Source organism: Nyctibius grandis, chromosome Z, assembly GCF_013368605.1.
Source record: "Nyctibius grandis isolate bNycGra1 chromosome Z, bNycGra1.pri, whole genome shotgun sequence".
NCBI classification, from domain to species: Eukaryota; Metazoa; Chordata; class Aves; order Nyctibiiformes; family Nyctibiidae; genus Nyctibius; species Nyctibius grandis.
This window is the reverse complement of record NC_090695.1, coordinates 83,894,173-83,921,788: the sequence shown is the minus strand read 5'-3', so window position 1 is coordinate 83,921,788 and position 27,616 is coordinate 83,894,173. Positions and strand designations below refer to the sequence as shown.

At 39.5% G+C, this 27,616-nt stretch overlaps 2 protein-coding genes across 2 annotated transcripts in view; one reads left to right on the top strand and one right to left on the bottom strand.

Moving 5' to 3' along the window:
- Positions 1–2,087: 2,087 nt before the first annotated feature.
- TMEM167A (transmembrane protein 167A) lies at positions 2,088–24,564 on the bottom strand. The gene is made up of 4 exons (XM_068423353.1): positions 24,472–24,564; positions 12,272–12,381; positions 6,695–6,729; positions 2,088–3,333 (listed from the first exon to the last, which is right to left on the bottom strand). The coding sequence occupies exons 1-4, from the start codon at positions 24,472–24,474 to the stop codon at positions 3,263–3,265; spliced, it is 219 nt and encodes a 72-aa protein (XP_068279454.1). The 5' UTR covers positions 24,475–24,564; the 3' UTR covers positions 2,088–3,262.
- A 211-nt stretch (positions 24,565–24,775) lies between these two features.
- The window catches only part of XRCC4 (X-ray repair cross complementing 4), a 182,216-nt gene continuing 179,375 nt past the window's right edge, over positions 24,776–27,616 (top strand). The window contains exons 1-2 of the mRNA XM_068422815.1: positions 24,776–24,869; positions 25,418–25,490. The gene's annotated coding sequence lies outside the window, so the exon portion shown is untranslated. The remainder of the gene's footprint in view (positions 24,870–25,417; positions 25,491–27,616) is intronic.

The window sequence follows — 27,616 nt, the reverse complement described above, 5'->3', positions numbered from 1 at the left end:
CATAAAATGCTGCAGTGAGCCAAACACAAGATGTAGGGTCCGCACGTGTTCCTTCTGCTTGTGCAGCTCTTAGAAGGGAGAATATCTGTTATTTTTCAAGGTTGTATAATCTTGATCCAAGGTATGTCGTCTTACTTGAAAATGCTGTTCTATAATCCTGTATTCTCATTGTTCTCTCATTAGTAGAGAAAAACAGATGGGACCCTTCCTCTAAGCTGCACTTAAAACCACAGCCTATGCCACCCTCACCTTTCATGCAATACGTGCAACAAGTACAGATGGGGAAGCTTGCCAGATGTTAGAGCCACCATCCATGATGTTGTTCAGATAGAAGGATGAAATCCCAACAAGGAAGTACTTTTCTACAGTAGTAGGCACAACTGTAGCATAAGTCATATTTAATCACTATTCCATTCACTCCCTGTGAGCCCTCCAGCACCTCTACATAGGATAAGGTGTACAGACTTGCTGTGGTTGTAAGCTCCTGTATTTCAGCCAAAAACTCCTGCTGCTGTCTTCGCAGCCACCTGTGATAGCCATTATCTACTCTGTCAACTTATGTCAAATCCTAAAATTGTGCATCTGACATTTCAGGCTACTTTAGCACCTAAATGATCTGGTAATTAGCACTTCATTTCTCTACTCAGCCTAGGACTCAGAGCGAAGACTGAGTGCAAGAGAAGACTATTTTCCCTTACACCTCTTCTGACAGAGCTCTACTGGAACTTATTTATTGTTCTTTGAAAATGACACAGTTCAGGCTGAGAGTTTAAGGACAAGCTTTACCAAGTGTGTGCGCCCAAAGCTATATTCTCCCCTTCCTTCCCACAGTGTTTATACGTTGGTCAAATGTCAAAATATTCTCTGTTTCTCATGTCTCTTTTACATGAGAAAAAGAAAGCAAAGCAAGCAAAATGGCTTTAAGATTCTAACATGGGAAAGCAGTATTTTCTTCATAACTTAGGAAAAGAGATGAGGTATCAACCTCTTCAAAGCCAGAACTTTGAAAAACAACTCATCCTGAGGCAAACAGTGATGACACCTCTGCCTACAATAATTTCGAACGCTTGCATACAATCTAGTGCTGCTGAACTTACGTATTGCCAGCAGCTGCTGAGAAATATGTTATTTACTTTGCTGCTGAAGCAGCACTGTTGAGCAATCATGCAGCTAGTAGGCCATGGATATCCTGTAAATGTCATATAAAGTGGAAAATAAAGTCACAAACCAGGATGTATCCATCAACTATCTGCATCCAGGACAAAACGAAGAACTGCTGCATAAGAAACAATTTTAAAGTTTGAACAACAAATGACAAGTAGGAAGAGGTCTGTTTGTCTGAACTTCAATGATAAAATGCTGTGAACAGGAAAGGCTTTTGCAATACAATGCCTTGAATAGTTTGGATTCTCAGAATTGAAAAATTCCTTGGGTTGTTTCACTGGTATTCCTAGTCACAGCTAAATGTAAAATATTATTACACATTAATCTGATAAGTAGGACAGCTTTGGATGAATTGGAAATGTGTGAATATCATACAAACACCATTATTTATAATAAAGTCCTACAAATATTAAGACCTACAATATAATTGCTTAACATAAAAAGTTATCAGATGATTCTTTGCATATTTTGAACATGTATACACCCGACAGTGAAAAACCAAGACTCCTTAGGAATTTCCCTCCCCCCAGTCTAGGAATGGCACCTTTGAAATCCAGAAATGAGTTGCTTTGATGCTATGTTTTGAGCAGTATCCACATTTAAAGTTACAGAAATAGACTTTGCCTCTCCCCAGACCTCCTGCACAGTTTAAGACTTGTATATGTGCACAGTATGGTCATCATCACACAGCTCTGTACTCCTCTGAACCTGCCTGGTTTACAGCCAGGGGTATTTATTTGGCCTAAATTGGAGAAATCTATTTTTCCTGGCTCCAGATTAGAAAAGAGTTTTGGATAAGTACTGCTGATGGTGATTTAGATATGCAGGTTTATGTGAGATAATACAAAGGTAATAACTAATAATCACTTTATTTCTAAATGCAGGGTAATTTGGATCTATGAAACAAATTTTTCAAACAAGAATGACAACAGTTATGTACCTTTCAGTGTGTTTTATTGACAGCTTAGCTCATTCTGATCACACACCTTTTTAGAACAACAAAAAAATACTGCTGACAGACAAGTCTCTCAAATGCAGTCAACATGAAGTCTATAGCTGTCTGGTGTAAACACACCTGTCAGGGACCATTAAAATAAGTTACTAGATTACTGAAAGTTTGCAAAATTATAGAATAAAAGCTAATGGCAGGTATTAATAAAGGTAATCTAATCTTTATTAATCGTGAGTGTAATCTAATTTAGTTGTTTTCTTTAACCTTTAGAATATTGGGACATGCAACTTACTTATCTGCAGACTCCTAAGAAGCCAACTGTTCACTTGGCTGATCTAGCAACTTTGTATTACATGCAACAACAGCAGCACAGCCTTTAGAATCTTTTTGTCACAATTGAAAAAAGTTGGGGAATGATTTACCTGAGACCTAGATCTCTAAAAATTAATACACATGATATTTTACACAGAGAAGTCCAGGTTCTAAAATCCCACATCTGTGCCTTCTCAGCAGCTAGTCAGATATCACTACAGTTATGGTCCCTGCCTTTACTCCTATCTTACCTTAACAATAAAAATATTGATAGATTATCTGAGCAACTACAAGGTTAAAAAACAAAAGCTGAACGTAACTTAGGCCAGAGGTCGTATTTTTAGTACGCCATAGAGATATCACAAAATGACAGGAATTGTTCAGACAGTAAGAACTGAAAATACTTCCGTAAACATATCCTAGAGTTACAGTGTTCTCTATTCTTCTAAGTGGTCTTATTGCTATTGCTAGATTTATTATCTTTAAGTTTCATTAAATAGGTCTATCAAACAAAAAATTAAAAGTCTTTTCAACAGCATGGTGTAAAAAAGGCTCCCCTGAAACTCAGATATACAACAGACACCCTTTCAAGAGTTACATCAGGAGTGTCAGTACTGATTTGACATTAATAAGTACCTGTCACCTGGAGTTAGTTACATTATGATCACTAACACTGTACATGATGGTCCGTTTGCAAGAGGGGGGGTGTCCACTAAGAGAGAGGCTATTCAGTGTGAGAGACGAGACTTGATGACACTTTCCCATGTTTTCCTGCCAGAAGTTCTTCCACGCTCTGCTGTTTGGTAGTAGGGTGTAGGGAACACTCTCCAGTTGCTACTGTACAAACAGAATGCTGAAGGCCATCACGACACAGCACACAGCCACGTAGGGGCTCTTCCGTTCACCTGAGGGAAACAAAGCCAAACCAAACAAAAACTCAGGCATGACTAAACAGATCTAGGTTGCTGCTAGCCTAACGTGGTAATTATCCCATTGCATATGCAAAGTAATATTCAACATTTCTAGCTGGAGAAATTCTATTATAACTACAGTTGTGTATTGAGGAAGAACACGCATGGGAGTGGGAAAACTAAGATGTAGAATAGAATATATTGCTACATAAAGACAGAGTTGGAGCTGTTTGCTTTAACCAAAGGTCAATGCAAGGATTTCTATCTTACTATAAACCATCTTTTTTTTTTTTCCAGGAAAACATAAAAAATAAGAAGAATATATTGCTGTTATCTCTTAGGGCCAAAGAGAGTCAGGAGGCAGGCATCACAAAGCTGATCAAGACACCAAATCTTTTACTGGCTCTGTTCCCAGTTCTGGCTAAGGGCTATCACTGCTCAAAAGCTGTTCCATGTCAGCTGAGGTGTACCTCAATGCTGTTTTGGCCATGACAGCTGCTATATGCAGTGTGCATCTTCTATGCATGGTATCATGTAGGAGCCAGCTAACTGGCTGGGGAGTTCACAGTGGCCCAGACATGGCCAGATGTCTGTCTGTTTAATTTGAGAGAGAGACACAACATCGTTAGCATGTGGAGAGGGTCTGGTCCACAGATTTTCAGGTTAAAAACGGTTAACACACTACAGAAGTTGCACAGACACGTCCATTTCTGACTCTTTCACATTAGTGTTACAGTTTTCCAGAGCAGATCATGAATGCAAATTAAGCTTATTCTATTAACAGACATAGTTGATGGCAAAGGCAACCGAGAAAGACCTATTCCCACCCATTTGGTCCAGAACAAAATGTTACAGAGGTCACTTGTTCACCAAATAAGCTATGAAAAACAATGAATCTTAGGTAGGGAACTGAAACACTATCAGGGGAATATCAGTAATGTTAATCAAATTGCTATCTATTTACATGGGCTCTTCCTCCATTTAACTAGCCAGGTGTTTTTACCCGTCTACTTAAGCATTACTCTCATGAATCCACTGAATTCTCTCTGGAGAGCAGAGTCCCCTGTACTGGATAGCACTTCCAGCCTACAAAACTGTCAGGAAGCGTTAACACAGCAATGACTCTGTAAAGTGAGAAGATTCCTGTTTTTAAGCATTTAGAAGCACAGAAACAGACCTGGAGCTGTTTGCTTTAAAAAAAGTTCAATTTCCCTTTGCTCTGCGAGGTCTTTTGTCTTGCTATAAACCATCTTTTCTGAGACGCAGTTTTCAGAGAAACATTAAAGAAAATAAACTGCCAAGGCTCTCAAGTCTAGCATTAAGGTGTAATCCTCAGGAAAAAAAGTTTCTTCTGCCAGCAGGACCTTCAAATACAGGAGAAACAAACTTTCTATAGCAAAAGAAAAATACTTGTAGTGACACCTCCCATAAGCAGGAGTGCCTGCCACAGTGACACTACAAGATGTAGTCATGATCTGGCATATATTTAATTAAATTTCAAATAACTGGATGAATTAATGTCTGCAGTTTCACATCTGTTTAAAATAAATTTTTGAGGAAGTCCACCTCCTACAGTTCAGAGTATTACAATTTTCATATGGGTTATACTTTCCTGCTCTTAATTTTCTTAAAAGAGAAATCACCATGTGGCAGGATTAAACATCATTTTGCACAACTCTGTAAATGTGTAACCACTTGCTAGTTATTAAAATCTTATGCACATGTGAAAAGGTTGTTTAAACATTCTGGGAAAGTTAAATGTAAAGGAAGCCAGTAGGCATTTTCATTTTTAAAAGCCTACACTTTCTACATGCCTTTGTGATTAACGAAAATAAAATTATAGGAATCGTCTTCAAAGCCCATTTCCCATACTGAGGATATGGTAATGTTATGTAAGGAAATGTACAGGAGGAATGTTAAGATGCTACCTCCTCATCTGTCAGTCTAAAAGAAAGCCAAATTGGACCACTCTAGATGTAAGCCGAAAATAAATTAGTTTTACATGAAAAAGAGAAAAGGAAGCAGTTCCGTATGGGGCACAAGAGTGCATGCATTACCTTGGGTGCAGCAAATGCAAACATGTTAATGTTACTACATGATGGGAAAGCAAGACTATATTCCAGAAGAAATGCAGTTCTTCATCAAGTTGACAGAGGCACCTCATAAAACCTCTTGTGTGCTCTTTTAAGCAGTTTTTTAAACTGTTTGCTGTGCATAGCTAATAGAAAAAATATGCTTGCACTTAATTAATTAAAAATAAGATGGTAAGGTAAGGTAAGGTAAGGTGCTCTCTTCAACCTTGAACAGAGCTTCACGCAGCTGAATTTTTACATTTGTTTTTGCTGGTACAGCTCAAAATGAATTTCTGACAGCTGCCACCTTGCCACTATCTTTCAATTACAATACTAAAACTGGTTCTGCTATGTCTATTATCTAAACAGGACAATATCTGCAATCATTTTAACAACAGGTCTTCACAAAAAATTCTTTGCGTCAATGCTTTTTGACATATTGAAAAATGTAAGCCATGTACCTTTCAAAGCCTGAGAAATTAGAAAAGGGAATCATACATTTTTCCTTTAAGTTCAATAAGTAGGAAGATCTAGAATTAAAAGTCCAATGTTTCTGCTCTGTATTAACAATGCAATTTGAAGAACACCATTTTGATGATGGATTTGTAATTTTTTAAAAATGTTGGATATACCTTAATGCTAAGACTGATCTTCTGTTGCATATTCTCATTTCCTTCTCAAAATAAATTTAGAATAAGGATTAAAATAAATACAAATACCAATGTTATGGGAAAATGTCTAAAATCAGATAGAGCTGATCAGCTTCCCTATAGATGCCACTTGACACCAACAGCTTTGCATAATTCAAAAGTGCACGGAAGCTAACTAAAGAGAGAAAAAAAGACACTGGTGATTAAACAGAACCTTACTGCATTATGAATTCCACATTGTTTTATTCCTACAAGCTAAATATCTGGCTTTTGTCAGTAGTCCATCAGAATTTCAAACAGACAGCGGTTTATAAGGAATCACTGATTTCTCTGAATGTTATTACGAAGTATGCCCTTGGTTATTTCACGTAATAAAAAGTACAAAAGATTTTTGCAAATATAACACCACATATATGAATTGACATTAGAAAATGTAGGCTTCCACGATCCTAAGTAAGACAGTCATACCCTGCCCCCACTCCCTTCACTATATTTCATGGAGGTAAAACCTTCATTTTTTATGATGATGTGTGAGCATGGGTTTCACTGCTACATGGAAACATTATCCTAATAAATAATGCATACTCTAGAAAAAGCACTGGTCCTTAAGATTTCAAAGAAAAAAAAAATTACCAATCCTGGCGCACTTCCAGAATATTCCCAATAGTCTGTAAAGATAAAATAAATTCATTAGGCTCTTGGTTTAGTAAAATAATTTAAGTCAACTGATTTTCTTTCTTCTATGCTAGAACAACCCAAATCAACTGCAATTTGTCAACTTGACACGATTCTCGACATCAGAAAACACCAGATACCTGCACAGAGGGGTACAGGCTATGAACTAAACAAGCGGGGAAGTTCTTTCTAAGTCTAGCAAGGTTTTTGCATGCAAGAAAAAGAAAGATGAGTTTGCTCACTTGGCGTTCCAAATCTGAAGATTTCATCAGAGTTGCACATTCTACATTAAAGTACCCCAGTCATAAAATTACATAAAGAAAAAAAAACAGAACTAGAAAAATACTGGAGCAGGAAATAGTAGCAGGCCTCCATGTCATTGTATACGGGAAACTTTTTTTGTTAAGATTTTGAAGCAAGTTTTCCTGCAGGTATGAGAGATTATACACCTGAGTACCTGAAATTTAATGCTTTGTAGTCTCTCTTTTGTATTTCCCTTAGTGATAGTAGATAAAAATGCCTTTTCTAGCAGACCACACTCACAGGTGTAATCTGATATAGAATACTTGCATTAAAATAAATAACAAAACAATTCTTCAGGTTTGTTTTTACTCTTTTACCAAGGTTTATCTTGCTCGTGTCCCTCTGATGCTGCTTGCCCAGGATGTTAATTCTCACAAGTGAAGTAACAAAGGAGAAAAGCAGGATTCAACTATTCAGAGCATATCCAAAGAGATGTGCAAGCTCGTATGCCACAAATTTATCATTTCTCTGCGTAACTAAAATAATCTCATACTGACTGCTCAAGAGGAACAAGAGCAGGGACTGCTTTAGTATCTGAGAAGGAAGACGGAAAGAAATAGTGAAGCATCCTGAACTAGAAGCCAGCTTTCAGACTTCCAAATGTTGGTCAAAACTCTGTTGAAAGCTTGTCTATGGGAAGGTTTCCTTCATAGTCTGACTGGCTGCAATGCAGTAAAACCATCTGGATTCAACTATACTGTCTACTTATAGATTTATGGACTAAAAAAAACTTAATTATTTTTCCTCCTTCTCCTGATATGTTTATCAGCAGTAACTTCAGTCTACATTATTTGTGGGGTTGTATCTGCTACCTGCTGTGATGGCACTTTTCCAAGTGCTCTCTCACACTGCTCTGAACCCATACCCACAATGGTTTGATTATCTGTCTTCCCCATTTCTTAGACTCTACCAATTGCCTATTTTTTTCCTGCTTAAACGAAGACAGGTAGCTTTGGGCCACTTGGTCCTGCATACTTCAGCAGTCAACATACCCTGCACTTTTAAAAAAAGAATTTCTGCACTACTTCATATTTTATGGCCTCTTTTATGGTCTTTGTTTACTTCAGCACCAATCCCTCTTTCCTTTTAGCAGCCTCCCCTTTATTTATGAAACAAAGGTCTGGTGTCGGGCAGGTAAGAATTAAGTGTCCCAAGAAGCAGCAAGCGACAGGTTTTCAGATTCAAAGTGAAATGCTTTTTGACTGATGTACCTCTTGCTGACCAATTTATTGTGAACAGCATTCCAGCATTTTAATTTTTAGAAAACAGGTTTTATCATTTGTGCTTTAGATCATTTTACCTCAAGCCAAAAGTATTTCTGTACAGTCAAAGCTCATTTTTTCTCCTTTCATATAGCTCCACAAGCAGAAGTAATAATCTCTGCGTGTAGACCATCACACTTTTCCAGGCTAAGAGGTCGCACAGTAAAATAACCTGAAGACATCTATGCACTTTTTGAAGATGCATGAAGGTAAAAAGGCATTCACGTGTAAATCGTATAGAGCAAAATAGACAGCACCATAGTACTGTGTGAATGGCACTTAAGACTCGAAACTGTTGTTACTCTCTATAAAATTAAGATTTACAGATTGCATGCTGCAAAACCCACACAAAAAACTTCCACAGCCCAGCATCTTATGTTGCAGTCTCTCAAAAACTTAACCAGGAACTCAAAGAAATAAAACATTCCTGTCCTTTTCATATGCATATTTGCAGACTCTCACCTGGGAAAAAGACTATTAACTCCTTTAGGCAGTTTATAAATCTGTTGAATTTGCCTCACCGTCTCAGCAAGGGTATTTCTTTGCCTTCTCAGGGTTCTTTTGACCGTGTGTAACAATGTAGAGTTATAATTGAAGTATTGGACATTGTTCCTAGCCCTAGACAACCCCCTTCTTGGTGAAAATATGAATTTTCCTCTCCGATGTGGGAGGTACAAACCAGTTAGAACATGAGTTTCATCAGCTAACCTTACTGCAGTTAACAATTTATGAACTTACTGACATGAGGACTGACAAGCTTTCCAACAGATGACAACAGTACCTTTTTAAAAGGCTTGTGCTGCTACTGGAACAGCTCAGTATATTTGTTTGTCCACGTAGTTTGCTGCTAAGCAAAAGCAAAATGAAATCTGGACCTTCTAAACAGCTATAATTACAGCCTTTGGAGGAACTGGGGAGCTCACACTGGAAGAAAAGCCTGCACAGACCTTCTGCTCTCCTGAATTTTTCCATTACTGTTCATCTCAGGTCTACAACATGCGCCTCTTCAAGTCAAAACCCGTTTGACTACTACAGAAACGATGCTGCCTTGAATGAATCTGCTCCAAAATAATTCCTCCTGAAGCATCTACTCCAAGTAATTGCACTGTTCCTTATTCTCCCCTTCGTGTTCATCTTCATCTTTGTTTTGATGCAGGTGAAACATGTCAGTCTGGTTTGCATACCTGATGTTTTCTGGTAGCCACAAGTCAAATGTGCACGAGCTGCAGCATATTCCTGGCTTTCTGGGTTAATGTTAAAGGCACTGATCATGAAAGTGGTGTTGGTTATCTGGAGAACAAAAAAAACCCCAAAATGGAACCCAGTAAGACAAGTAAGGGTTCCAAGACTTTGGCTGCTAGACGGGGAATGCTGCAAAATGCAGCTGCCATGTGTTTACCAGGACAACCCCACTGCCACTGCAGGAGGGAGTGTGAGAGATAGCCCACTGCAATGCTTATGGCAAGTCAGAGGAGATCTCTGCTGCATATATAAGCTAACACATCTTTCTGGTTAGCAGGGAGGAGAGAAATATGTTGTGGTACGCATTCTCCTCCAGTTAGCATGAAACAGTAAATCTCCACTTGATTTCCCAACCTTAAATGCTATTGCTCAGGACAAAGCACATGGAAACACTCAAGATGCGTCAGGGAAAATGAAGGTTTAAAATTCTGTTTGGCTTGGTAGGAAAAGACACATTTTGGCAGAAGTCAATGGCATGAAATACAGTGTTATGAGGATGGGTGACATCACTTTGCAACAGAGTCTCTCAACCAACAGAAACATGTTTCTTTACTTAGTATCAACAGATTTAAATCTTCTCTAAGGTTACCACTCACTTAGTCAGAAATACAGTGAATAACTATCAACATTTCTCCTGTCATTTTAATATTTTATTGCTACTTTTTTATGCTATTAATTTGGAGCAGGAATAATGAGGTAAGATCATCTCTGAGGTAAAATGAAATATCACTAGAATTTATTTTATCCAGTATGTCTAGACATTTCCATTTGAGCATGGAATATGTTAGTGAACAGGGACAGGGGTTTAACAGCATATGAGCTCCATGTAAACATCCACCATTCAGGAAGCAAATTTCATTGCTTCCAGGCCAACGTTTTATTCTCCAGTACAAAGTAGTCTACATACGTATATATGAAACAAAAATAAAATAGTATGTCCAAGATCTATATAAATACAAACCTACAGATCAAACGCCCAACTCCTCCACTGTGTCAGCACCCTTTGAAAACATTTTATGAAGAGAGTTCTATTGTATTCCAGACAGATTTGCCTCAAGAATAAACAGACCAGCTCCAGATTAAAGGAAATACTCCTTGCCAAGAACAGCACTAAAATTTTAATCAGTAAAATAAATATTCTTACTTCTTATTGTGTATACTTCATTGACTATTGTGTTATCTTTCACTAGCAGACACCCAAATTCCCCCCCACTCACCTCAGTCCTTCATGAAGTCATCCTTTCTTTCCATCTTTACTTTTACCAAAAGAAATCTCTCATGCCACTGGCAACCTCACAGCCCCATATGAAAGGACACAAGCATTTTTATGTTAGAACTCTAAACAGAAAAAAAGCTAGTGTACTCTGGGCATCTTACACTGCTAAAAGAAAACTTGTGTGATAAAATGGTAATTCCAGAGGTTAAATACAATGCAGGTTTTCAGACAAGACAGACACTCAGTGGTTCTTGGTGGCAACAGTCTACTTAAAACTTGACACTTTTTCTGAAAATTAAATGCAGAAGTGACCAAAGATACTTAGGGAAAAAACACATTTTCTTTAACAGCAAATGATCTAATGGAAAAAGTGGACAAGTCAAACACCCAGCACCCAAAAGCCTGTCTCTTTTTTCCAGCTAGAACATTAACAGCTAGAACTACCTCCTACTTCTATAAATATTATCTCCTTTGTATTAACCTTAGGTGACAGTACTACTGAAATGCTATGGATGGTCTCAGTGGTTTATAGGTCAAAATTGCCCAATCGTTACTTTAAAACCATGGCATTTAAACCACAGTTCTGCACGCTGCCGACTGCACCCAACATACAGTCACATTCTTTGTAGCACAAAGAAAACTGGTAAGCCAAAAGGTGAATGGGTATTAACAGTGCGAGGCACGGATTTGGCTCTGTGGTTGTCCCCATTTCCCACTAACTCCAAAATTGTGCCACCGAGCAGGGTAGAGAAGAACTGTTTTGCAGCAGTATTGGCCCTGCAACATTAAGTACAGTCCAGGAGAACCAGGAACACAAAGGAGAAAAACACTGGTCACCTAGGAACATGTGCTTTAGGAATAAAAGTGAGACATGAAGTTATAGTGACCAAACGACAAAAAAAAAATAAAGGTTAGGCTTCGTAGAAGCTTTCAAAAACTTTTCTACAAATTCCTTAAATAATAATAAAAAAAATTATTTACAGAGACCACAAATAAGGATAGTGTTGCTTATTTTAAAAAATACTTTGAATTTTTTTTAGTTACAGACTATTGCTGAAGTTGTGTTTCAAACTCATACTTCCAAAATGCCTATTTTAAAAACAAACAAAAAGACAGCTTCTGCTGTCAATGTTTTTTTATCCAGCCTTAGGAACAAAAAATAAATTATTACTGCAATAGCTGCATGTAGAAAAATGTTTTCTTTCTGTCACTCATGTCTGTATCTTTAATAAGCACGTAATGAGAAAGTTGCAAGTCTAGAAAATAACTAATAAAGCAGTATTAGCTGGCTTTGTTAGTTCATAAAATCTTACTAAAAAATTGCAACTAAGTGCTTGCAAATACCTTATTGCCTTCTATTGAGAGGTATGAAATGAAGATTTTTATCTTTAAAGAAGAGAGAAATTTTTCAAAATAGGGTTTATATTATCACACATCATTCAAATATACTTGGAGTAGAACGTTGTTAAAACTAAACAGCTTGTGTATTTTTAAAATGATCAGACTACATACCCAGTTTTATTTTTGTCCAGTAAGCTGGGAGCCAAGGATCTGATATAGGCACAGGTACATATGAGCAGCAAGATCACAGTCAGTAGACTCTGAAAGTTGAAGATGGCAGACTACGGAAGAAAATCAGAAAAGAATAATTACAGCTTTGCAGTACAAAACTTCCCTCACTGCATAAGCTGGGGAAAATAAGTTATCTCCTAAACAACCCCAATTAAAACCAAAAATGAAACCTATAATATCAGTGAGCCAGGAACTCTTTTAACAGCCTGTTGCACACAATGGTGGAAGAACGGAGTTTTTCCTTCTCAATCCATCTCAAGAAGGGTAAAGAAATAGCAGGCAAAATGGTAACCTTACAGTTTTGCTCCCAGGCCCCTGTTCCAAAGCCAGTTTGTGGAAACCCATTAGCAGCAGGCTAAGAGTTACAGAAAACAGATGTTCCCTCTTGGCCAAGAGTAAGTATAACTGCGGTTTACATCAATAGAATATGGTGGTGGTGGTGGTGAAGGTGGAGGCGAAGAGTATTTGACAACTAAACCAGCGGCAGCCAAGACAGAGAATAACAAGAAATATGTAGGAGGATTGTTAATATACTGCTTGATGAAGACTACACCCAAAATTCAACAGATTTGTAGAAATATATACAATTAAACCCACCCGAACTATGAAAAGACAACTGATTAATTTTATTTTCAAATCACGTTTTGATTTTAAATTTAAAAACATCTTTACTACAAACACATTTTTTAGAATGCTAATTATATGGAAAATGCTGCACAAATGAAGGAATTAGCTTAGGATGGAAAATTTATAGTTTGATAGTAAAACCGATCTGCCTACTGGCATAAGAAGAAACAATTCTTGAGAAACTGCTACAATATCTGGCTATTTGCTAAAGTTTAAAATATTAGTAAAATGCAGTAAGTGCATCTCACAAGCATTTTTTTTTAACTGAAGTCTGAGTTTTGTGTGGCCAACATGTTCTTTAATCATTAACTTATAAGCAACTCTCATTGCTTACGTGAAGCAATCTTTTCCAGAAGTATAAACATTATGGGGGTAGAGAAGGTACTCATGTAAGGACTGCTGTAACTCCATAACCAACTACAAAATCTGGAAGAAAGATGGCTGACGCTGATTTCCAGCAAGTGCCACGTCACTATTCCAATAAATAATGCACTAGAAACATTTTTTTTTCCAGTAGGTTCACTGGAATTTTTAGTAGAAATATTTGCCTACTAGTTCTTGTGATTTGTAGCTGCCAATAGCTGGTCCCAAATCTGAGACTAAGATTCTTTTTACAATGTGAAAATAATCCAGCTGCATGAAGCGTGAAGCTGCAGTTTTACTGTTTTGGGATTTTTTTAACCTAGCATGTCTCAGCTGACACTTTGGTCAACTTAACAGCACCAGGTACTATACCAGGCAACTGCTTACTTCAAATAGCTTTATTTTCTCTTTGACTAGCTACCCTCATTTGCAAATTCTATTTAGTCTGAAATCTAAAGAAATGGCAAAGCAAATACAATAAATTCACTGTTTGTTCTGGAGTTCTGATGAATTTTTGTCTAAATAGCTCGTATTTTTGTACTGCTCTACCCAGAAGGCTGAGTAGAGGTATTTAATTAAGTGTAAATACTTAGCACTTATTAAGGGATATAACATTGCAGTTTCCTTCTTGAAGCAGAACTCGGTAGGATTTAAGAGCACATCAGAGCTCCCATTTCCACAGCCTGAGGCACATCTCTGTTGAGCTATGTGCACTTTCTTCCTATGTCACAAAATTCTAATGTTTTGCAACTCTGATAATTGAATTTGTCTAAACATTTAAGCAGAATTATAAAAGCAAATCACAATATTTCAGTTCAGTATTTCACTAACAGCAAATTGACAAAAAAAACGAGAAGCTCTAGTAGAAGCAAAGCCATTGGAACATCCACGACCCTTCTGATACTGAGATCTAAAACCTCATAAGAAAATAACCTTAGCTTACGTAGAAGTCTCCATGAAGCAATACTGAACAGGCATACAACTGCCAGCCTGAACACATGCATTAGACAGGGCTAGATACACAAACTAATTTAAATATCTAAGTTAACAGGGTCTAACAGGCCACCTGTGGGTGGCGAGCTACCCGTTAAGAAGGTACAGCATAGAGAGGCTCAAGGAGCAATTGAACAACTCTGCCTCTGCAGCCTGCATGAGAGATTTTGGCATTCTCGAGGGCATGACCTCAAAGGCAGCATTAGCTGTCGGAGCAGGTGTGCCACTCTCCCCTTTACTTCTGCCTGAAGCAAGAGCCGTTTTGCATCAGCCATCCTTCTCCAGGGGCAAAATTCCCAAGACAGTTCCCTCATTCCTCATGCCCTATGACAACAGCCTGAGACACAAAAATGGGACAGGGTGAAAATGTGATTATTAGGATGCAGAGAGAAGGTAGGCAGCGGAGAAGGGTAAAGAGTAAATGGCAACTGCACGCAGCAGCTGATGCAGGAAGGCTTCTGTGATGAATGAGAACATGGAGAGGGGGCATTACACGAGTGGAGCGGTGATCCAACAACCAATGCCAGCCCTCAGGTTCGACAGGTGAGGCTACCTGCTCTTCTCCCAAGCCACAGCATTTGCTAAATCATGTTTAGTTTAGTATTTTAGCTTAGCTGCTGAGTCACCGTATCTGTTCTACCATGTCGTAAATAATGAACAGATTATTCACAGAGGACAAAACACTGCCCATCATTATCAGTAGACTCTTGCTTTTGTACTAGGCACAAGCTTTTGCCAACTTCAGAAACCAGGAAACTCCCAAATCCCCCCGCAGAAACAACTCTTAGGACCTAGGAGAAGCAGTGTCTCCTGGCTCCTGCGGGTCTAGGATCCAGGAATGGCTGCCTCTCAGCACAGCCAGATACTCCCTATCAACTGATTAATTCGATCAGTCCTCCGGGAGGGACAGCTGCTCTTGACATCTCACAGCGCAGTGCCTGCCAGAGCTCGTTTCCCATGAATTCCTGCAAGCTTTCTCCTGCAGCTGCTTCCCAAGGAGGCTGGCAGTATTGAGTACTTCAACATACAAAAATGGCAGAAGGGCACACTTGCTTCCTCTTAAGCAGGGACTGTAAATGTATACTCATGAAATGTGTCATTAGTCAATCAATAGAACCAGTATAGAATATTTTTTTGCTGGGCTCTTCACGTGTTTCTCCAGATATGCAGCACGGGGCATCGCTGTAATTACAGACGCCATTCCACTGAAATGTCTTCTGAATTACAGATTTATCTACAGTCACTTTAAAAGGACAGACATGCATCTTTTAAAATTTGTTTACCATTTTAAACTGGAAATGAAAGTTTATTTCTGAAGGGGGTGGCTTCACGTTTCACATCTGAAGTAATTCTTATGGCCCAGCTGAATTTACAGAAAAGGGCAATTTACATCCAGCTGCTTGAACTGATGTAATTAAAAGCTGCTACAAGAGTCATATATTACTCAGAATCCTTTTAAAAAATACTGCATTCACATACCGAGCTATTTGGAAAATGTCATAATGTAGGTGGGTTGCAGTTCATTTGGTTAAACTGGGTTCCTCTGATTCAAAAGTAATTAACTGGAATTTCTCAAACGTGTTGACTGGCTTAGTGTAGATCCTGTGAGCCCATTCCCATTATAAAGAAACTTCAGCACATGGAGAAATCGATGCTAACTTTTAAAGTGTGTCCACATGCTGGTGAAAAGGCAACTAACCTCACCAGACAAAGACTGTAAATGCAGAAATGAATCCGGGCTGGTATTTTGTTCTCGTTTTAGATGGTGCAGGCTGTGGGTTTAATTATATATGCTGAAATTTTCTACACCTGCATTTAGCATATTTCTGACATGGTGGAAACACCTTAGTAGTTACACTCCGTGTTACTTAGGTAATTACACTTCCCCCCGCTCCCGTGTGCAGTCTCCAGGTAGTTGTGGATTACTATCACATCACCTGCAGCACTAAGGAGGTATTGTATTCAGCAGAACTTGCAAAAGCAAGTTTTTTTGTAAGTCTTTAGAAATTTAAGACCATGGATTTTCACTTTGAGAGCTACATGCCCAAAGGCTCTTTTAAATCCTTCCCAAAATTAGACCTTAAAAAAATGCCTCAATATTATTTCCCTGGTCATAATGTATCTTAGTAAAAATAATTCCGTAAAATACACCACAGAAATAAAGAATAAATACTCTCTAAAGTTTTCTTGTGTTCACATTAGCAGTGGTGGCATGTATTAGAAATACTCATGTGAATATATGGTACTTAAAAGACAAACGTTATAGCTAGAGGCATTTGAATTTATTCCCATCTGAATCCTCATCCGAACAGCCTAGCTGTCAGCAGAGAGGACGCTGGGGCAAAACAGAGAGTTATAAGGAGAGAAACCGTATCCAGCTGCCCCTGGAAGATACCATCAATGAGTCTGCTACAACACAGGAGCAGGAGATGGTGCCACAACTCCTTTTTCTGGGGTGAGGAGAGAAGGAGGAGGAGCTTGGGGATGGAGTAAAAAGAAATCTATGGAATAACACATGGTAATTTAAGTGTTTAATATACTTTAGTAAGTGTTGATTTAGAGCGAAAAATTTCCTATGTGGCTGAGAAAGGGTAATCCTGATGGGCCATAACATTTGCACAGCCCCTGTTCACCTGATTATAGACACTGTTGTCACTCCTGCAATTGAGTCAGTGTTACATTTACTACACCGGGGAGAAGGGAGGGGAGGAAAAAAGGCAGCTCAGAGTTCTGGTTATCAACAACTCTTGCATTTTATAAGAGTATTTAATTCAATGTGCTGAAAGGAAAGGCACACTCAGTCGATTGCCTAAACTTTTAGTGGTCACTGGTAAACGTGTATTCAGCAGATAGAGCCATAACAGATGCACTGATCCTAAACTTTTTTCTACAGTGAAAATAATAGCCATAGCCAAGACTCTGTACTGTATCTACTTCTGTACTTTTTATTCGCTCCATCACTCCGATTCAGATACCGTTTTGTTCCATGTGTTTGCAGACAGCACCACAGAATTATGAACCACCTAATGATGCAACCCTTGGGTAGTACTACAACAAATTACATCACAAGTTTTGATGCAACAGTATGTATCACGGAAGGACCTGCTGAATTTCCCCTTGCTTCATATACTTTCATTTAAAATAAACCACCTGATGTCACGGTTCTAGGGGAAAAAAAAAAAACGTGCAGGAGGAGAACATAAACTCCATACTGTTGTCCCTCTGGGTTGGTAGGAAGCCTAAAACAAAAGCTCTCATAGTTTATCTCAACAAGACTTAACACTGAAACCAAAGCTTAATCTTCCCTAGGCTTTCAGTATTTACAAAATGATTACTCTGTCTCTGATTGCTGCATGACCATGATTTCATCTGTGCATGCTATAAAAGGAAAGGCCATCGTAGTGCCAGCAAGTTGTTAAACTTTGCCCTGCGGTCACTATTATAATAATCAATTTATGTGGGCAAATGCAGATAAATTATTGGAATATTCTGAAGAAATGATAACCGCATTTGTGTAATATGCTGCAGAGCATATAGTCTTTCTAGAACAGTTTTATTTTATTTTTTCCTCCTCATTACCATAAAATTGATGGATGATTATGTTCTCTGGAACCAAAGAAACAAATGCTGATATCTGATAGTTTAGTTGCCTTTCTCATATTAAAACGTGAGCAAGAGCTTACACTGTAGTTAAACTGGTTAAGCAAGAGCTGATAAAAATGTAAAAGCCTACATTAAAATAGTAATGTAGGCTTCAAATCCCATCATAGAAAAATGAAATCAATCTATGAAATTTTAATGAAGAGGTCCTTAAAAAACTTAAAGAGAAAAGGGTTATTATCTCAGGTTTCCATTAGGTACTCCAATTTTTATTTCCCCAGTCTAAAACCAATTTTTAGGAGTATAATATTGAAAAAAGTAATAGGAAATAAAACATGTAGGACTATTCCCAACCTGAAGGTCAAAGCAATTGCTAAAAATTAATTAAAACGTGCACATAATTATATTCTTTTGCAATCTATTCCGAAATAACTTGTTTTCCCACTGCTGCCAAATGTAATCTCATAAAAATGAATGGAAAATAAGCATTTGTAAAAGTGGCATGCTGATTAGAACTATATAGAAAAATATGAAACTTGCAAATTAGTTAAGTCGGAAGTGTTCATTGGCTAAACTACACTGAAGAACTAAGCAAGAGGTGTTTAGACAAAACTGGTTTGTGCTTAGTAAGTATCCAAATACTGTCCAGTTAGCAGTTAACTGGTTGCTTCATCATGAATAGGGTTTTCTACTTAAAGTTTACAGCACATTCACCCCAGCATTTAGTTTCCAAGGAATTTAATTACAACATTTAATGCTCATTCATATTTCTGTCTAAAATATTCAAAGTTCTGTCTAAAATATGTATTTTTGCATTCATAAAATTTAGGCTAAGGTTCGATTAGAGTAATAGGGAACCTTTCCTCTAGACATTTGTTGAAGTATGTTTTCTAATTAAAATGGCAAGTACAGCACATAGGAACTAACACTATGCCTTTCAGTCAACTGAAGACTATGCATCTGTTTAAAACATAACCAATCTCTTTAAACAATTAGACAGTGAATTAACAGATGGAAACAGTTGTCCCCTCCTACAAAAGCTCTCTTGACTTTAATACATTTAGTTTTTTTACTGCAATTCAAATCCATAGACCAACACTGAAATGACACCTTAAGGCGACAATGTTGAAATTCCACGCTCACTTGAATTGCTGCTTCTTTGCCCCAATACCTAGACTATTAATAGTTTAAAAATTGAACTTCTGGTGTAAGCAGCTAGCAGATGCAGCATTTCACCAAAAAATCTTACAATAAGAAACAAAGTGAAAGTTACAATATCAAGCTTTTTCATCAGGGTTACTGTAACACATAGGTGTAAACGTCCATATAGTTACTTAACAAACATAGACTTAAGTTAGATGTGGCAGTAAAAGCTTAGGTATCTTTTCTTCCACATCTTCTTTGCAGATTATATAGTTTGCAGTTTTACCGAGATTTTTTTCCCTGCTCTCTTGCCCCACTAGATAATAGGAATAATTTCTATAATCCTCTTCAGGATGCTGAAGCTAAGTATGTTCTTCATAGTAACAGGGAACATAATGGTAAATTAGGTTCTACAAACTGATAAATTTAAGAAAATAACGTTATGGTGATAGTTCTACTGTCATACCAAACTCAAAAGCAAGAACCAAAAACTAACTGGAGAATGGCTCCATAGCACAATAGGAGAAAAACACACGGCTTCCAGTTCTGTGAATGTCTCATCCCCACAGGAAGCCTCTGCAATTCAAAGCTGAACTGCATTCCTGAACATCCTTAGAAAATGCCTAAAAAGTTGCTGCATGCAGAAAAGGGATAGTACGTTCTTTCTGTTCTAAAGGCTGCACAAAAAGCTTGCATTTTAATTTACCTAAGAATTAAAAAAAAATTAATAGCATTTTATGTATACTATTTATATACTTTCTTTTCTTCATTAATGGTAGAACCATCTCTTTAAATTGTGAAAAATAACATTAGTCAAGAAACAATGAAAAGCTCTGCTAAGTCTCTGATGTCCTGTGCCGCGGGACAGGCCTACAGCACCTCTGTAGGTCTCGTTTGTCAGAGTTCAGGTGCATGCTTTGGATTCTTGGCATCTGTAGGGCAGGTAACAAGATGCCAGCTGGTTCCATCTGCTTGCCCTAGTTACAACGATGAAAATGAAAACTTTTGGTGAGTTTGAACATCAAGCTCTGTACATCAGCAGAAAAACATTCAACACTGTAGCTATTGCAGTGGATGTGCACAGTGTCTAATGCAGCAGCCAATCAAAAAATTAAATTGTCACATTGACCACTTTATGATAACTTCCTTTTTTGTTCAACTTAGAGTTTGGATCATGAGTGGAAAAATCTACAATGTATAATCAGCCCATTATTAACTTCAAATGGCCTGCAGAAAAATGTGATCCCCCCTTCTCATGCTATTACTGAATAAAATTAAGATGTTTAATAGCAGACAGAATGCCAAAGATGTTAAGAACTGCTCGGCACTCAGCAAAGAAATGGTTTCTCACAACTGGTGTCATTCCTGGACTGTTCAGGTGTGTGGCAATATTTGCAAAAGTAGACTCATTGCATCCTCATTCCCAAATCAGATCGAGGCGCACCTTACCATGGCAGAAGAAATAGCTTCCTCTGTTCTATAATCACAGAAGCAAAATATTGCTGATATATTTTTCCATACTTAATACTTCAAGTAGTAATTCACAACGTGCCTACTCCACAGTAGCATTACTATTTACAAGTGCAGCTACAGATGGTATGAGATTTACTAAGCACCAATACTAGTGTATTGAAGTAACCAACACACTTCACTGCCCCTACCTAGTCACACGGCCTCTCCAATTTCTCCCTCCCTCTCTCCAATTCTCTGACAAGCTTGTTATTCTGACAGGAGGAAATGTACATGGAGAGCAGATCCTTACTGCTTTCTCCTCAACCAGCAGTGTTTGCTCCTACTTCTAGAGGCATACCAGAGCTGCCATGGGGGTCAACAAGTATCCAGTGCAAGGATGTGAGTCAGTTGTTACACGACGTGTAACGACAGTTGTTACGTGTTACAGCTTCAGCACAAAAAAGTCCTCAGACTCCCAGCAAAATCAGATTACCTGGGTAGCAAAGGCTTTATCAGATGAAAAATTTGTTACTGCAGCTGTTAACTCCCTGAAATTCTAATTGCTTCTTAGTGAAAAGATTCAATGCCTGATGGCATTATAAAACTGACATGCAAAAGATGTCCATCATTATTCCAAAATAAATTCACAATACACAGACATGTGTACTTCTATACACTAATAACACCTTAAGACTGTAAGATGAACTAGGAGACATGTTTAATCTTCACCTTTAGGACATGATAAAAACAAATCTATGAGCAAGTTTGAATCAGGACTGATTCTTCCTTGTTACTTTGAATAAGCCAGACATAAAACTTCGCACTTGAAAACTCCTGAAAGCTCTTCTGCAGAACAGTGTCTCAGATTCTGCTGTGTTCATATCAGAGAGCTTGGTTTGGATCAATATTTATTAATGAATGTTTTTACCATTGGTTATATGAGCAATTTCCTTCTACAAACACCATTCTAAGACAGCAACGAAGATTGTGACAGAAACGTTTGTCCTCACGGCAAGTTCCCAAATCAATTTTTGAGCAGTAACGTGGGGTTCGAGGTCAGTCCTAACCAGAGGGTGAAAGGGAAAGAAGCCATCTTTGTGAAATTTTCTGCAATTCTTTGTTTCCTTCACCACCAAATTGCAATTACAGACACAAAACATATCTACTAAGACCTTTTTTGTACGTATACTCATGTTTGGCTGCAATTGCACATTCTTGCTAGGGAGGAAAGTGAAGACTACCCTTCTGTGGGTGAGAGACTCACCATCTTTAATCTTAATGTAAAGTTTATTTAGGCACCTTCCCTCTTTCCACCCACCACACCTCACGCGTGTGGCAAATTTTTCAGCCCCCACAGGAAAAGTTTTGTTGAGTTTTCAGATATAAATTTCAAAACTTGACAGGATAAACCGACACAATGATTTGTGAAAGTCAGTAAACAATACATTTGCTGCTTTTAAATAAAGTAAGCAGCTGTGTCATTATACTACATCCCTTTGGTTTCCAGTAACTTTTTAATCCACTGAGCTGCTTCTACCCCCTTTCAAAGTTGTTTTAAGTTAAAATAGTATTTTTTTTCTACCCACTGGCAGTGAACAGGAAAAAAATAAACACAAATTGTGCTTGCGCATAAAGGGAAAGACAGGTAGAAGCCAGCTTATATACATTCTGTTTGGCAGCAGCTGTCTGGTCACCCAGTGCAAGTTTTGACTTGCTTAGTAAGGATGTGGTAAGGAAGCTCTGGAGACAATGGGATGGAAAGTTCCAAGGGATAAAGTCCTTTGGAAATTATGCTTCAAAAATTACACTATTCACAGAGCTACTGGCTTGCCACAGTTGCAGCTCACTTTCTTTGGAGAAAGAGAACAAATTGGAGGTGTACCTCTGCTCTCTCCTATTTGACAATACACAAACAGCAGCTGTTTCCTATCTCACAGTCAAGTGTGAGCTCAAAAGAAAGTGTCATTAACTACAGCTCATGACTGCCAATCCCACAAGACAACTTTTTTCTAAAGAGCCATGATGCCAGAGGTAGCATCATGAAGAATCCAAAGTCCTGGATATGCCGTGAAAGTTATTGTTTTCTCTAAGGAAATTCAAACACCACAAGACTGAGGAATCCTATTTTCACCTCCTTTGACATAAAATCATGAGAAAAATCTCATTAAAAGATTCTACTTTACTTCAGGTTCCTGGAAGCATACAAAGTAACCTCTAACAAGCAACATGGACAAGCGGAGAAAAAAATCCTCACAAGATCTCGTACACTTGCCATAGTCTTTTTGCTAGATACAAACATTAGTGTTATATTTAAGTGCTAAACTGAGCAATGAAAATGTCTCACTGATCATCAAGGTTCTCTTGCCTTTTTTCTACCATCTCAGATCCTTTTAAATACTATGAAGAACAGCAAGGTGATGTTGTATTTCTGTAGTACCTTTTCAAGGTACTGATTAGAGGTGAAAGCTTCACCTCTCTTTCTTCTCATTTTCTGTATGTCTTTAATTTATGCCTCTTATCATGAAAGCCCTTTGTTCACTGCTTGAAGCCACAGATTAGAACAGGTTCATCTAAAAGATCTGCCAAGGAATGCTCAGGTGAGCAACTTCCAGCAATTTCCTGCTGGTGACAAGATCTGGAGCCTAGGAACTTTTTTTGAACTGAACCATGAGAAAGTTCAAGAGATATTAATCTTTTAACAAATATGTGGGAAGTACAAAAAGATTCAGTGGAAGTTGTACAGTATACAGCACTGGTGATGAATAAGCTGTCAAGGTCAGGTTGAATGGGGCTTTTAGCAACCTGATCTAGTGGAAGATCACAGAATCAACCAGGTTGGAAGAGACCTCAGGGATCATCGAGTCCAGCCGTTGCCCTGACACCACTATGTCAACTAGACCATGGCACTAAGTGCCATGTCCAGTCTTTTCTTAAACACCTCCAGAGATGGTGACTCCACCACCTCCCTGGACAGCCCCTTCCAATGTCTAAAAAGATGTCCCTGCCCACGGCAGGGGGGGTGGCCTAGATGATATTTAAAGGCCCCTTCCAACTCAAACCATTCTGCGAGAAAAATTTTGAAATTGCTCATCTTAAAATACTTCTGTGTTAAAGTACATGTTATGTATAAACTTTATTTGTAAAGAGAAACCTTTTCTTCTCTTAGCTATTCCTTTTTCCTTTTAATTTTAAAATCATGTATCTGCACTGCTCATATAAAGATCTTCACCTTAGTTGAGAAAGATTAGTTCACAGCACGGCTCTAACTTTAATCCAAATACAATTCCTTCATTTGTATTCTCTGCATGTAGAATGAAAAACAGGAAGAAACCAAAGAAAACATAAATGACAATGCTAATAAGCCTCTAGGTCAACTCTATATATACCGTTCATACTTCCCATTAGCAAACGGACCCAGACCTCTGACGCTATTCCTGGAAAACGAGAGCAGCAGGCAACGTCTGGATTCAGCTTACTGCTCAAGCAGCAAGATGTCAAATAACATACCCATTACATCAGAAGAGACAGAAATACTGCCCTGACAGACAACGCCCCGCGGGTCACAGCAAGGGCTGCTGCCCCATGGAAAACCCGGGTTAGGCCGCTACAGGCCGGAAACGTGTCAGGCGGGGGGGGGCGAAGGGCACTACGGGGGCGCAGACACGGCCCGTTTGCGCGACTCCTAGGCCGGCCAGCTGCTAAAGCAAGGCTTAACGGTGGAACGGGGACGGCTCCGGTGTCGCGGGCTCGCTGCCCCGCGGCGGGGCGAAGGCCTCAGCTTCTGAGGGGCTTCAAAGGCCTGGCCCGGAAGGGATGTGAGGGGCCTCTGGTACACCACCGGGCCCGGGATGCGTCGCTCGGCCTCGGCCTCGGCCCCGGCCTCACGGCCCCCGGGGGCGCTGGCCGGGGACCGTGGGGCCGGGGTCGCGCCGACCCCCGCCCGCCCGCCGCCCCGCGCTTACCATGGCGACCCGCTCGCGTCCACATCACACTTCCGGCGGGCGGAAGCGGGCCCACGGGGCGCCCCCCCCGCCTCTCTTCAAGCGCATAAGCGGGGCCGCTGCCGGGATTGGCAGCTGGCGATGAGAGGGATCGCGATTGGCAGGAGAGGCCGGAGGGAGGCGGGACGGAAGGGAGAGCGCGGTTCTCATTGGCTGCGGCGCGGCCGCCGGGAGCGCGGCCTTTTCAGGCGGGCGGAAGTGGCGGTGTGGGAGGAGGAGGAGGAGGTAGGTCGTGGCGTCCCGCCCCTCCGCCGTGAGGGGGGCGGCCGCCGGTGGGGCCGGGGCGGGCGAGACCATCAGCTACCGGAGCGGGCCCGACCATCAGTTACCGGAGCGGGCCCATGCCTTTAGCTGACGCGGTATCAGCCACAGGCCCCTCGGAGCGGGCGGTGTGGCTCGGCCGCGCTCCCCCGGTGCCGCCGGTGCCAGGCCCAGGGCAGCGCGGTGCGGCCGTTCGGCCCTCGCCCGCGTAAAGTGGAGAGTTTTTGGGCTGCTTTTTTTTTTTTTTAGTTCGTGCTGTTGTTTTCTAGCGGTGGCGTGTCCGGCGCCCCCGGGCCGGCCCTGGCCTCCGCGGTTTGCCTGCCGGCAGGGAGCGGGCCGGTTGTCGGAGGGGTGGGGGTGCCGCGGCCCTGTCCCCGGGCGGGGCTCAGTCCTCCGGGCCCTGGGGGCGGAGAGGCGGGGGCGACCCGCGTGCTAGTGAGACGTAAAGTACATAAAGAACGCCTTAATGAGGCTATTTTTTAATAAGTTACTTTTTATTGTAAAGTCCGGATCTTCTCTATCGAAGATCCAGGCTGGCTTCCCTTCGGGAGGTAGTTGAGAGGGAGGGGGGCGAGCAGCGCTGGGTCTTTCTGCTCCAGTCTGGTCTCCTGCATTTTTGCTGTTGTCCTGTATTCTCTCCTTGTAGAGGCTTTCATCTTCTTTCCTTTCCTGTAATTGCACTTAACACTTCAAGTCACGTTGAAAATGCTTGGGCAAAGGTAGTGTATTTCCTTGTCATGACCACAGTATGTCTTTCTTTAACTAAAGACACAAAATTATTAAAAGAGCTGTGTGTTCTACATTGCTGGCCTCGTACTTGAGTATAAGAGAACCCTGTTACCGCTAAAATCTGCGGTGAGTTTTGCATTTGGGAGCTGTTTTGGACAGTGCCTGCTCTACCATCAACCTGTACAAAAGGGATGGCCTTTCACTTTGTTTCGCCATGAAAAAGATGTGGCATTTATTTTTTAAACCAGGAGATTATTGTTTTTTTAAGGAATTATCTTTGATCTTATGAGGGACTTCAGTAAAGCGAAGACTACGTGCGTTCTGACCAATTCTGTGCAAGAACTTAATTGTGATTATTTTGTATTACAGAGTCAGGTGCCTAGGTGTTGCCGTCACGACAAACCTCTGTTCTGAAGTTCTGTGAACAATCTGCTTCTCCTTTTATATGTACACTTTATCTTCCAGAACTTGAAAAACATTAACCCTTTTAAAGATGATGGCTTTGTTTTGAGGTATCTGTCATCTTTCAGTACTGGGGCCACATTTTTGCTTGTCTGTTGAGTGCAGGACAGGTTTTGCTTTTACCTTGGTAAGGGGAAACAAATTTTTCATCTCCTACCAGAAGAAGCTGGGATAATGTTGACATGCTTCCAGAAGCTGCTGTGGGAGGCTGCAGGGTAATGAGGGTATGTGTATAAAACATGTTTGTATAGTGGAATCTGGGCAGTATTCGACCAAAACAATACATTAAGGCAACTGAAACAAAAATACACAATGCACTTATAATGCTGTTACTATTTTCTAAAGAGCAAATTCATTTGCAGGAGTAACTTTTGTAACTACAGTTTTGCATTCTCTGTAAAATTTTAGTTTCAGATTCGTGATCACCAGAATGATTTGAAAGTTTTTCAAGATAAGCAGATGTAGAATTTAAGATGGGTTGTCTTGTATATCTAGTTCTTCTGTGGATTTCAGACACTATGCCGTTTTTAGATTTGTTCTTTTTTTTTTTGAGATTGTGTAAGTCTAGTAACTATGAAGGTTCACTATTTTGCAAAGGTATCCATTGATTTAATAGGTAATTAGCAAGATGCATGGTAATTTTGTCATAACATGTTCATACTTCTTAGTCCTATTTTGTTAGTGAATTACATTCACTGGATCAGTTTCTTTTATTCACGTGTCGACGTTTTGGATGAAAAGTGGAATTCAATTAAAATGTGGAAAGACAGTTCTAAAAACAGCCTTATTATTTAGTATAAATTGATGTTGAAGTGTTTGATGTCCCATTAAGGTAGATTTTTAAAGTGAAAGAAGTTCCAACTATAACCCATGAACAGTTCAACCTGTAACGGTTACCATGACCCTAGATTTTACAGGCAATAATACTTCTGAACTTATTTGTTATCTCTGAGATGGAAAAAGAAAACTGGTTTGCTTTTCCTTTTTGGTTTCACTTTTGGTTTCTCAATGTGGGTTAGTTACTGAAATTCAAAAATTATTTCTGTAACTGCAGAGGAGACTGCAGCTGTCAGTTCTCGGTCACGCTGTAGTCAAGCCTGCTTCCAGGTGGTCAGCTGGCTTTCTCTAGTTCAGTAGTTTTGTTTACAAACATGCCCTATATGATAATTTTTATATAGTTACCTGCTTCAGTAGTTTCTGGTAAGCTCACATATGAAATCCATTGCAGATTTTTGCAAAAATGCTTGTTATTTACCCTAGCAATTTACTTTTCAAGTGAAGTTTACAACAGTCTCAACTGTTTGAAGAAGAATTTTCATTGATTATGTGCTGTATTAAAATGCTTTCAGCTGTATATTTTGCTCTTGAGGAAAAATGGCATTTGTTCATTGATGATCTTGTGGGAGCCTTAGTGGCATTATTTAAAAGATAGTGTAGCTAGCATGACAATGCCTTTTGGGATGCAGCTGTGGAACGTGTAGTATATTGATTGAAATACAGGATTTCAGATGGTGGTACTCCAGTTTCCCTTGTATTTTTTTCTCCTGATTAATATGTTGTCATGGAAAACCAACTACAAGCGGCTGAGATAGCTTCGTTGGTAGCGTCAACAGGAATTGGCTGGGTATGCATTCTTGTCTGTTGAAATCTCTCA

Bases quoted from the DNA above. Each gene is read 5' to 3' on its own strand.
- TMEM167A (XM_068423353.1), bottom strand. The intron at 6,730-12,271 runs GTATGTAGTCTG...TTATCTTTACAG, and splicing joins CTGGACAAAAATAAAACTGG to ACTATTGGGAATATTCTGGA. The intron at 3,334-6,694 runs GTAATTTTTTTT...TGTTTCCCTCAG, and splicing joins CTGGAAGTGCGCCAGGATTG to GTGAACGGAAGAGCCCCTAC.